Raw genomic sequence first — 13676 nt, forward strand, 5'->3', positions numbered from 1 at the left:
GCTGTGCCACTAAGGGTAAGTTTTTAATATATTCTAAATAGGAGATAGTGTGTACTGTTCTTCTAGAGTAAATCAATTATCATGTTAGTTTATCGAGTTACTTTGTGCAAGTAAGTTGATTTGTTTTACGTTAATTAACATTATACGTAACATAGGCCTAGAAAATTTACGATAACGTACAAGTGTTCAAGCTTGTACAAATGTTAAAGGATGAAATAAAATAAACTGTTTAAGTGGACTGGACTTTGAATTATTTTCACCTTAAAATCTAAAAGAACCTGCCAACAAAAGAACAACGTCACAACAAGAATACCACGACCAGTTATGTGTTTGTTTTGCAAATATTTGTACATTTTGTCAGCGCATATCGGTGCAGAGTCAGAAGTGTGTAAAATCTTTGCATGAAATCTTGGGATTTATATTTAACCTCAGGCTTACGAGACAGATGAATTGTGTGTTACGTGCGAATGCATGTTCTAAGCCTATATTTTAGCAAGAATATTTACACTCGAGTGTTTGACACAGTCATGCTTAATTTTTTACAACTGTGCTATCATCCAGACACCCACGCTCCACTTAAATAGATTCTCTTAACTACTCGTCTAACTTAGAAAACCTTTATAGAACGGTGTCACAGAGGTCGCTTTGAATGAAGGCCAAAGTATGGCGCTGAGCCAAGTACAACAAACGTGCTGAATTTTACTAGCTAAATCTTTAAAAGGGAAACTGTGACAGCTTGTCTTTAAAAATAAACTAGTAAGCTCTTAGTGGGCGCTGCCAGCGCTTGTTTTCAACCCCACGTTATTCAAAGGTACTGATGTTGTCCGCCATGGCATAAGATCAAGGACTGGTTCACATCAATTTATCTACGAGTTAGATAAGTACATATATTAATGTTTTTTGTTTTGTTTTATAATTGTTATCCCATACGATGGACTATCTGTGTTCTGCCAACCACGGGTATCAAAACCCGATTTTTTAACGTTATAAGCCTACAGACTTTCCACTATGCCCCTTAGAGGCGACAATGCTGTGAAACAATAAATAAAAATGTAAAAACAAAACCGTGTGCTTAATTTCGTCCCCTTTACAAATATAATAAGTGTAAGAGGGCCATATTGGTTAAAGAATATTGATAAATTAATTTCCCTCACTGGGGAAAATAATAATAAGCAAGTCCAAACAAAACAAAGAATAAATTATTAAGTTATCGATCCTAAAATACTTAATTGTGCTTACAAATAAGAACGAACCTCGAATCCTAAAGCTGCTAATTATAATATCTAATTTCAAAGCATCCATCACCAAAATTACCAGTCAACAAATCAAGATGGCTTCCAACCAAAACCCTAAGAAATGTTGAAAAGCTAAATCTAATCTAATTCTGTTACTTCCCAGTGAAAACAAGCATATCTGTTAAAACATCACTTAATAGCTCCAATAATTTAAACCAGGCAACAATCTGGTTGCACCTGAATTAAACCAGGCAACAATCTGGTTGCACCTGAATTAAACCAGGTAACAATCTGGTTGCCTATGACTTAAACCAGGTAACAATATGATTGTATTTGATTTAAACCAGGCAAAATCTGGTTGCTCATGACTTAAATAAAGTAACAATCTGGTTGCCCCTGATTTAAACCAAGTAACAATCTGGTTGGCTCTGGTTTAAATCAGGTAACAGTCTGGTTGCCCCTTTCCTTTATTAAAGATACCTACACTGAATGCAGCCATCCCAACAACATGAGAGATAATCTTGGGAAATTGGCAGTACGTTACGAAAGTCAGTTCTCTTTGGTTAGATTAAAGCAACATAGCATAATTATCATCTCAATGACGTCTAACTAACTACCAATAATCTGTTTTAAGGACGTTAAGAAAGTTGGTTTTCTCTGGCTAGAATTAGATGAAACTAGCGGAACATAATTATCGTCTCAATGACGTCTAACAAGGTATCAATCATCTTTTTACTTTCAAAATCAAGATTTCTACAAATAGATACCAATGTTCAATTAGCTGAATCTATTAGAATCCGTCTGAATCAAAACGAAAACTTCCTATTTATTTTGCATTTCTAGATACTTGAATTAATATCACATTGCAAACCAGAAAATTCAACTCCAGATAAGGTCTTATTTTATATATGTGAAAACCAAATCAAAGAAAATTTTCCAAAAACATTTATTGCTCAAAGAATTTTATTAACTTTTCTCGTTAGTGTGGCAAGTGTCGAAAGATCTTTTTCGAGATTAAAGTTGATAAAAATATTTTTGGATTCCACAATGGAACAAGAGAGATTAGACGGTCTAGCAGTCTATGGAAATTATTATGGACAAATTAAGTAAATGTTTTGCCATTTTAATATTAATTTTTCTACCATATTTGTACTCTGTATTCTGAATATAAAATTGTGTAAAGTACAGAAAAGAAAATATGTACAAATTTCAAAACGGACGCATTTGTTTATTTTCGCACCCTTCCATTTTTGAATTTGAGCTGGCATTCTTCCGCTTTTAACGATGTTTTCGGCCATAAACCAGCAAATAGTTTTCCAAAATGTAAACTTTGTTTTATCAATTGACGGGGAATATTTAAACCTAATTAAAACAATGTAAGTTTAACAGCAATATATATTTCAAAGTAACAACGTGAACATAAATTTTATTTCAAAATTTTAAAATTATAACAAAACTTTTTCACAAACAACATTTGCAATTTGCTTTCCATATGCCAATAAATAAAGATTTTGAGATGATCCCACCCTTGAACACCCTACATGGTTGTTTGAGAAACAATTCAGCAACTTTCATAGTTTGATCTTGAATCCATTTATAATATTTTATTTGGTCTAATTTAAATATTCGATAGTTTATCTTTTTATTATTATTGAAGACTTAGTCTAGTGTGGCAAGTGTGCCCTTGCATCTCCCTGCCTTTATTTGTTTTGAATTTCGCGCAAAGCTACACGAGGGAAATCCGCGCTAACCGTCCCTAACTTAGCAGTGAAAGACTAGAGGGAAGAACCAGAATTGTAAGTGGGGTGTTGTGTGTGAGGTGGCTTCTTCTGTAGTTACGCCACTGAGTATTACTCAAACTTAACCAGATAGTGCTCAGAAGTTTATTTAGGTTATCGTTTTTGTGAAAATGGGCTTTATTAATACGTTATTATTATTATTAATAAGCCACACAAATTAAAATATGATACTACTACTAGACCAGAAGCTTTTTAGATTACATTGTAAATATATCAGTTTTTTGTTATTATTGATTTTTATTATATAATTCGGAATAAAATACCGGTCTAGTACTAAAATTTACACTTAATCCTAGTAACAGACTGAGTAGCGGATGGAGAAGTAACCTCGACAAACTTCTTCGACATTGTTATTATAGTCCTTAAGTAGTGTCATGTCCAAAATATCATAATATTGTAGGTAATTTAATGACTAAAAGCTTTAAACTTATAATGGCACCACATCTTTACAGCTCCAGGTAGCCTGAGGTAACTAACAATAAGTTGATAATTAAGTCTTCAGTCCTTGTTGAACATCAAGTAGTAATGCAACTCATTTTAACTTTAGGCATACGTTTCGCGCCTTTCAAAATGTTATACCGTCTAATGTTCCTCTGACATTATTTCGTAGAATGTAAGTTCTTCCAATGTCAATTTACCAGAAGCTGCACTCAACTTACTGTATATTATAAAAATGTAACATCATCTTGTTTGTGCATAATCTAAAGTGCACTTTAAAATTAGGCCTCACTGCAAAAGTAGGCATTTTATTCTTAAATTTAAAATACAATTTTGCCAATATTAGCAGTTATTCGCATTAAAATGGTCACCAACATAATCGTGTAACATAAAAAGCAAATCTACTTTATTTTTGCGTCCAGTTAAATAGATTTAAATAAGAAGCAATAAACAGTTGTATAATGTTTTTTTCTGTATAATAAATCTCAAAATGGAAGTCTTTCAAATTGCAACTATTTTGCTTCATTACCCATTCAAGCCGTCTCCAGCCATTATTATACTAAGTGTCTGTTGTACCATCTATTGGAGTAAAATTAAACTAATGAATTTTTTAATATTTTTATACGATTGTATTCAATTATCCAAATTATAAAACAATATGCCCATCTTTAGATATTTTAATACATACAAAGCTACTTTCTAGGAACACTATCTGTTATATTATTTACAATACATTACTTCCCTTCTGCCACTTTCGACATGTATGTTGTATTTGTAAATTATATTTCGTCTCTTAAGAATATCACCAGATAGGATTATATTACCCACTCTTATATGTTTCTGTGATACATATACACATTTAAGCAATAAATCTAAATCATTTAGCAACATCATTTAACGTACAGATGTTTCATTTTTATGTTTGTCACTACCTATTGATAAGTTTTATAACACTAATTTATTACTATAATATGTATTGAAATATTCTGAGGCTCAAAAATCCCATTGAAACGATGTCATATTAAAAAAAAGCACAAGAAAGGCTACAAACATGATAAATACTGCATGTAAAAAAATCATTAGGTAATATTGTACTCACGCACTGAGCAATAATTTTCACAGACAGTGAAGTTAATGAGAATTTCGGTGTTAGAAGTGAGAGTATCGCATCTATTTAGTTACAAGAACGATTAGAGACGAAACTCTAGAAATAAATTTATTTGTGAGTTAGGTGTATTTACAATTAATAAAAAAATTTCTGTTGAAACGTTGTTTGTAGACTTAGGTCTACAACTACAAGTGAAAGAAATAAACTATTTCGTTATGATTACATGCACTGGACTTGGCATTATTTTTAACAGATAATCCAAAAGAATCCACCAAAGATAAAATACGTTACAACACTTGTGTCAGAAGTAGGATTATTTTGGTGAAAAATAGAATATGAGCACACAGGCACATAGCGAGATAGGAAACCTACTAGAAATGATGAAACAATGGAAAAAAGAACAAAGAGAAAAAAAAGACAGAGCATTGAAAGAAGGTCAAGAAGGAAGAGACAGAAAGTTAATAGAAAAACAAAAAGAAAAAAGTAGAAAAATTAGATGAACGAGACATAAAATTATAAGAAGAAGAAAGAGACAGTAATTTAAGAGAGGAGTTAAAAGAAAGAAACGTAATATTTAAAGAATCATTAAAAACAAAAATAAATATTATTGAAGACAAGATTGATGAAGCAATTGGAGATGTACAATGGGATTTTAACAATAAGATTGAAGAAGTTCCAAAACACATCGACAAAGGAGGGAAAGGCTAAAATTAGAAAATCAAAGCATTAAAAAAAGTGGTCATCAAGATAGAAAACAACATCAGTGACAGAATATAACTCCTGGAAAATGAATTATTAAATGGAAAGACTAAACCAGCTATACCTCTTTCTGCATCAGATCAGGAGTGCCAGCCTGGAATGCCATTTGCTACAAAATATGGATTAGAAAAACTTATTTGGTCTACACCTATTAGCACTACCGCTGTGCTACCTGTTACTGAAGGACCTTCCTGGATTACTCCAGCCATGACATTACCAAATCCAGTTCCAGAATTTAAATAGTCAGTTCAGCATTGGCCAATGGTTAAACCAACAGATTATGATAGGAAGGTACCATGAGAATTATACCATGCTCAGTTTGAAATAATTTCAAGAGTAAATGGGTAAAATAGTATACAACAAGCCATCCATCTTGCTGTCATTTAAAGGGATCATCATACAACATTAAATAACCTTCCAGGTGAGAGCCATAACAGCTATTAAACATTGATAGCTGGCTTATTCAACAGGGTTGAAGTGTTACACTAGAAAGATATGTCTAGCGCAAAGTTTTGGAACAGGATATTGAGAAATGAGAAGACCTTAGTCAACTTACAGAAGACTTGGAAATACATGCCCAATTACCTTACCGAGGTTTTTTTAGTGAAATGATAGATTCGTTGACACGTGACCTATTTGTTGATGCCATAACAAGTGAGAATATGATAATGTGGCTGAAGCAAAGTAGGTGTACATCCTTAAAGAAAGATCTGCAGTTAGCAATGAAACGAGAATCCATTAAGTTAGAAGATAAACTAATAAAGGCACTATCTAGAACTTACTTCATGTCGAGACATGGATGTAAAGTCGGGCTAGCTTAAGATAACTTCATAGTCTGTGACCAGAAAATCCATTTGCACTACACGGGATTTACTACACTAAAGATTGGACGTCCAGTAGAAACAGGGACAATGGTCATTGTACCATTAAGTACTCATTTCAGGTGTTAGTATTAATAATTCTTCGTCTAGTGACTGAGACATAATGGAATCAAATAATCCAGCATGCTACAAGGGATTAGTGGTTGGAAGAACTTTCTTGGAGATAAAGAATAAAGATGTGATACTTGACTTTATTCAGGAAATACTTAAATCGGCTTGTGATAAAATGAAAGTTAGCTATGCTGTAATTTCTGATAAAACTGGATTCCATCAAGGTGACATGGTAAGGCTGAACAGTTCTTGTTGCAAGAGAGAACAAAATCTAAAGTTAAGTAGGTGTTCAGATGAGAGGCGAACCAAGCCAAATATCATCTTCTGTGATCATCTCTGGAAATGCTTTAGTGAGAAAATAACCAACTGGATAACTCCAGGGAAGAACTTATTAGCAAAACCTTCCTGAATGAAAAATTTAGTGTGGTGTTTTATTTTTTCTATTAGGATTGTCCAGAGGACTTTACATTCCAGGAAGAGAAATTGTCGTAAGCTATAATTTTAGTGTTTTAATTTATTATTTAGAGGGTGTAGAAAGACTAGAAAGTTCTAAGGATGTGACATCAAGTTTTGTTCTAGTACATTCGAACCTAGATTATATATACGACATTCGATTAAGCGTCGTTAGGTTAATTAAAGAGTGACTTCACACACTGTATAAATAAATATATATACGCATGTGTGTTGATTTTGAATTTATTGAATTATCATTTTGAACACAAGATGGCAGCATTTCTTTTTACATATGAATATATAGTTCAGTATGCGTAAGCATTAAGTGCCATAGTGGTCATATAGAAGAGAGGATTGGTTGTATTAGTTTTGAGAGAAAAAGTTTGATAAGTTTTATAGGTTCGTATGAAGTATATTTTTGTGTTTTTATTATCATTTGTTAACACTATGCTTGAGGCATTTATCTTCGTTAGATACAAAAGAAGTTTGAAAGGAAAAGTTGGACGCACTTGTCAAAATAGTTTACTTTTAGTTTTCTAGCGAATAGACGAGTAAGTAACTATGACTTGTAATATGCACCTCCGACTGCGCAGTAGGCCTACTACTATTACCACTACTAATACCAATAGTAGCAATAGTATTATTTGTTATGGTACGCCTGTACACGTCAAGGTGTTATTAGGTCCTCGGTTTTGATTTCGTGTGTATTTTCTTTTTACATGTCGAATCATTTTATATAATTATGAGTGAAAACAAATAGTAATATGAAATAATAATAATAATGGGTCAACCATTCTATACTTGTGTTACTATAGATTATACTATAGCGAGTGTTTAGGAGTTCTTAAGTTAAAAAAAAGGGGATTTATTCACAAACGTTTTACTGAAATTTCAAAATTCGATATATACTATGAACAAATTTTATGATAAAATAACAAAGTTAATTTTAAATGATGTTTCATTACTTCTCTGTACAGATTTTGAAATGTTCTAAAGTTCTGTAAAACCAAACATTTAACCCGTTGTTTGCTGTATGGGGTACTGTATGCCTCCGGCAGTTGAATGCGAATGTTCTGTACACAGTGTACGGCTTGCAAAAATTCCATGCATATTTAGAGTAACCACAGTCAATGGGTTAATACATTGTTATTTTCGTTAATGATTAACTGGTATAGTAGTACACGAGGATAAATAATATTAATGTTATATTTTTGTTCTGACATTAAAATCACTTTTAAGAGAAACTGAAAGAAAATTTCAGAGTTTCAAGGTTGCAATGTTAATGCCTATCAGTGTCTTCCTTTCGCTGATTGTCACAACATAAATGAAAATATATTTTTTAATTGCTCGGGTTTTTTTAAATAGGAACATCAAATATCGACTGAAAAGTGTGCTGACTGTATTAGAAGCTTGATTGATAAATCCTGAAACTTTACATATTTATATGTTGAATACAACATACAAGTAGAAGAACTAGAAGAATTTAAGTTTGTTACTGTTCAAAAATTTTGAGAAGATCGAGTTCTCGGGGAGATCTGAACTTTCTGTATTATAGTTTATAAAGAGTTATAAGAGATGAAATATAAAACAAAACCTTGTCGTTTTCAACTTGCATGCGTATCTATACAATACGAGTGAAAATATATTTAAAGTTGTGCATTAGTCGGATTATTCAAAGCCTTTTCTGTTCTGTGATCTAAGGCAAAGTGGTCGTAGAAGCTTTTTATAGTTTGCTTGTTATGTATAATTAAGGCTTCATTATTAATTGTTGTAGATTTTTAGCACATCTTGTAGTAGAAGTCATTACATAAATGAACAAATTGCATAAATATGCAAGTGTCTATATTTTATTATTGTGTACATAAGCCATAATTAATTTAGTTTTAGAATATTTGTGATAAACTAAATTAATTATGGCTTATGTACACAATAATAAAATATATTTTAAATCATTTATAAACTTGTGACCTATTAATGGATTCACTGAAAGGAAAGGGTGTAGAGTGGGTATACGTAAATTTTCAAATAACTTTTGCTAAGATACCTTCCAAAGGCTTAGGTAAGAAAAATGATATTGATGGGGGTCGAAGAAACACTAGTAAGTTTTATTGTGGGGATGATTGCTTAAGTCATTGAGTCCAGTTAGAATAGACCGTTTACTAGTGGAGAGACTTAGGTCAGTGCTCGGGCCTTTGCTCTTTATTATTTACATATAATGATATTGATAGGGTATAAGTAGTTGAATTTGCAGATGATGTTCAGTTCTTCGGTATTTCTAACTGTATTGAGAATGTTAATGCACTACAGAATGACAGATCAGTTGGCTAGTTGGACAAATTTTACAAATGATCTTTGATTACAGCAACAGAAAGATAATGCAATTGAGTGACCATAATTTGAATTGTACTCTTAAAAATTGGATAGACTAAACTCTAGTTAAGATATCTTTCTAACATGATGATTGACTTATGAAATCAGTTACAAGAACTTAAAAGGGAAAGCAAATTTTTATAAAAGTAAAAGGTGGGTTTAAACTTCTGCTTTTTCTCAAAGGTGGGTGTGCAGGTACAGTCTTGAAAACAAAGTGATCTGTTATCCATATGTTATAGTAATAAACATAGACTCCTCCCCATCTTCTTGTGTGTGTGTGATGAGGGGTTGACCCTGAGGGGTGAAACAGCTTTCAATGCCTTGCTTTGTTCTTATAAAACTTTGGTTAACTTTAATTGTACAAGTATAGTATAAGAGTCATTAAGTGGAAAATTTTATCTCTTCTTTAATATCTTTATTTTATTTTAATTTTAATATCTTTATTTTCATGCCCATAAAGATAGTTATTTCTTTATGTGATTTTCTATGCATGTGTGGATGGGTTGTATACTAATTAATTGTGAATAAACAAAATAAACTTGTACCTGTACAATTAAAAAAAATAGAATAACTGATTTTAGAAAACAAAAGGATTTTTTTTGTTTTTCATTTACTAACCCCTATTATTGTATAAGAATGTATAGTGAAACTGTACTGATTACATTGTTTTATGTAGAACAGTAAAACCATGGGAACAATAGATGATCCAAGTGACACAGAAGTTCTGGAAGAGTCCTTTCTCTCATGGATTGATGTTTTGATTTTATTGTCTGTTCTTGGAATAGCAGTCTATTGGCTTTTTTTACGGAAGAAAAAAGAATCGGGTGACAGCAACAACATTAGAACATTTTCCATCGAGTAAGTCCCTATTATTTGTACAAGTTAAAGATAAAAATGTGTATGTTTCGTCATGCTGTTCAAATGAAAGTAGAGATTAACTTAGTTTCACCTGTATATTAATCTAACTATTTAACTTTCAATTTTACCAGAAAGTACCTTTTATTGAACATTATCATAACCATTCGGTTTCATTCGGATGTGTCCGTACACCTGTTAGTCTTTTAAACAGCCAATTAATTAATGTAAAACCTGTTAAGTGTGATTAATTTTCTAGTAGTGTTTTTACTTTACAATAATCTTGATGTATCTGGTGTCCTATTTCAGTTCGTTTGTCAATTGGACAAATGTGGCAATTCAAACTTTGTAAATGGAATGCATCTAATGTTGAAAATTTAGAATTATGGAGCTGAAATAGAAAGATAAACAAACAACAATTTAATATTATATGCCACAATTTTTAACCGTGACATAGAGACTCGTGGAATGGCTTCGAGTTTTATTCAAGTACAAACTTTTAGCTCGTAGCTCCGTCATCTCTTGACTGATTTGAGATCTAACTACAGCTGCAGCTATTGATGATTCCCTCTTGTTTTGCAATGAATAGACAAAATTTATTAATAAAAAAAATTTAATTTTAGAATATATAAAAAATCAATAGGTGAAATTGAGGATGCTGATGTTTATTGAATTAAACCCTCTCTTAGCTCCTCATGGTAAACATCAATTGAAAGGTTAATATTATTTCTTTAACATATTTTTAATGGCCAGACTTTTTTTTTGCTTATGTTTTTACTTAAACTGACAATTTTTAAGTAGAAAGGATTTTTCTGTAAATTTTTGTTTCTGTTGAAGAAGCAATTTTAGAAACGAGCTTGGGAAACTTTTAGAGATTAAAGTTGTTTTAAATGTTTTTTGACACTGGAGAAATTGTCAATAATTTAAAGATTGGCAGCAGATGTATTAAAAAAAAATATATAATCCAATGATGGTTTAGAAAACTGTAAACCTATTTGTTTGATTGTGTTGTTAATAGTGTTAAAGATACGTTTTCAGTTTTGGGAAAATATCATGAGAGTAATAATTCTTAGCATGGCTATTTTTTTCTGGAGATTGTTGATATTGTTTCTGCCTTTTAAATTGATGTTGGTATCTTGACTCTCGGAAAGCTTGTAATTAGCTTGTAAGTTGGATGTTGTAGAATTGGCTCAAAATTTGAGAAAATAAGACAGAGAAGTGAGTTGGTAAAAAAAACTGTTGTGATAACAGGAGGGGGGAGATTATGGCCATTGGGCGTCTCTTAGAGATCTCTTTTGGGATCTTTGTTTTTCCTTATATTTGCAACTATTATCATTCAGAGAAGAGTTAATTGAAATGAAAATGTTGCTTTCCTTTTCAATAGACCTTTCCTTTTCAATAGACCTTTCCTTTTCAACAGACCTTGTGAGTGTTAATGACTCTGATTTCCTAGCGGGACAAACAAATTTGTCCTAAAAATAACTAAAAATCTATACTTTAAAAAAGTGTATGTAATAAAATGTGAAACACTAATTGTACACAGCTCACATAAAAAGTAATTTTGAACAAGATGGGACTGTCCAGGATCTCGGAGTTGAAAGAACTATTACCCCTAAATTAGTCTTTTGATGTAATATATCAACAGCACCAGTAATTAAAAAATCTTACTGAAACTCTGCTTATTAATGCATATAATTATTAACAAAATAAAGGTTTACTTCATGTGCAAGTTTATTTATTTTTCCCATATTGGCAAATAATTGACTACAAGTTTTAGTTACCCACTTGGGCCTGAAGATGGCTACAGTATATGGGAATGACTAGTCTGATTTTTACCACGACGACGGCAGACCCTGATTTGTAAAATTACGAATACTGCTTTAATTTCTACAAAACGTTGTTATAGATATTTGTGAATAATGTTAAAGAAAAAAAGGTTTATAGCTTTTACTTGTCAAAGAAGTGAGAAAAATAGGTAATAAAATAAGATTTAAAAAAAATGTCATGAGCCTTTTGATTTTTTTTTTATATAATTAAAAACGTTTTACTTTCATACAAAAGAAATTATCATTGACTACAACATAGAACTGTTCATTAAATTCAATTCTTCATTTAAAATGCTAGATTAAAGGCTGGTTTTCTAATTTATTTTGAAATGTATTTGCTAGTCTTTTAAACTCCACATCTGTCTTGGATGTTACTTTAGACCCTTGTTAATATTGTCCTAATGACCTACATTATATGATTGGGGTTGTTGAAAGGCTGTCTTATTACTGTAGTGGTACTTTTGTTTTTTAATCATGTGACTGTTGATGTCTGTGAGGGAGATTAGCCTTGAATCTGTTTATGCTACAAAAAATTTAATTTTTATGAACATTGAATGATTGGAGATTTCAAATGGGTTTAATATATGTATTATAAACCTACAGTATTTTAAAACTTAATACCAGTGTTTGATGAATTAGAATAGTTTAAATCCAACTTTTTTTTTTTTTTATCTGTTAGATTTCAAAATATATATGTACTTACTGTAAGCTATCTGATTTAAACTTACAGGTTTATTACTTTACTTTTTTTCTGGTCTGAGATAAAAAAAAATGTTGATGTAATTTTCTTCAGAGTTTCTAAGTCATATAACGTAAATAGGATGAGATGATACTAGCAGTATGATGACTGGGCAGAAAGATAAATTTAAACGTTATCTCGATTAACATCCCATGACTATGATCTCAAGATAAAATTAAGTGTAGATAAAAATTATCTGTTGGAAGTTTCCCGTTGTGTGTGTGGTCATTGTTCAGTAAATCAGTCGCAGATGTTTTTGTACATCTCTTAATTAATACATATCCTACATACAAGTTTGTGTAAAAATATCAATACCTATATAGTTATTGTGTGCAATCATGCATAAGAAAATATTCTTGTAGATTTTTGGTTGTGTTTTCATTCCCTAATAGTGTTAGTATTTGTCATCCTCTACAACCAGTACTACTTGCTATCAGAGTTGGAGGTAATTCAGTGTACCTGTATGTATCATGCTGTCAATTATCACTTGTGAGTGATTGTATGAGTGAGATCATCACATGCTTCTACTTATCTCTTAGAAATTGTGTTGTCAAGGGTACTGACAATTCATGATAAGTTGGCCTCGTGTGCTGGGTGACATCATGGCAGCTATTATCAGGGTGAAATAGTGACCTTGTGATGAATGTAAAAGGGTCCCCCTCCCCCTGTTTTTTATAGTGTAGTGCACTATGATATGAATTCAGAAATTTTGTATTCTAAATATCAAAATGTCCAATTTTTTTTCTGGTATCTTTGTGAAATGTGTAATTCTAAGCATTAACAATATCTGTAAAGTATTTCTGATGTTCTCAGACATCAACATATCTGTCATCAGAAGCATCAATAATTATAACTACCATTTGTTAATTTGTCAAAAATGAGCACTGAATGAAAATTCCTAATTTGGTTGCCTTGCTCGGGACATGTTCTTCAAACAAGTTAAGTACACAATGGGAGAAGTTCTGACCGAACATAAATATGTAGAAACATGATCCACGATGTTTCTCGTTTGTTCTCATGAACTTCCATCCCAACAAATGGATGTGTACCCGGTCTGGTTACAGTGTGTTGAAATTGGCTAGAATACAAGAATGATATAACATGAACCACTCTGTAGTGGACAAGGAGTTAGACATGAGTATTGGTGATTCAGTGGATGTGT

General features: G+C 31.7%; 1 protein-coding gene across 1 annotated transcript in view; it reads left to right on the forward strand.

Moving 5' to 3' along the window:
* Positions 1-7038: 7038 nt before the first annotated feature.
* Positions 7039-13676, forward strand: part of LOC106465045 (NADPH--cytochrome P450 reductase-like) — a 38740-nt gene continuing 32102 nt past the window's right edge. The window contains exons 1-2 of the mRNA XM_013925235.2: positions 7039-7123; positions 9771-9952. Of these exons, the coding sequence (XP_013780689.1) occupies positions 9783-9952 (170 nt within the window). The 5' untranslated portion in view covers positions 7039-7123; positions 9771-9782. The remainder of the gene's footprint in view (positions 7124-9770; positions 9953-13676) is intronic.

Source organism: Limulus polyphemus, unplaced genomic scaffold (genome assembly GCF_000517525.1).
Source record: "Limulus polyphemus unplaced genomic scaffold, Limulus_polyphemus-2.1.2 Scaffold1817, whole genome shotgun sequence".
NCBI lineage: Eukaryota > Metazoa > Arthropoda > Merostomata > Xiphosura > Limulidae > Limulus > Limulus polyphemus.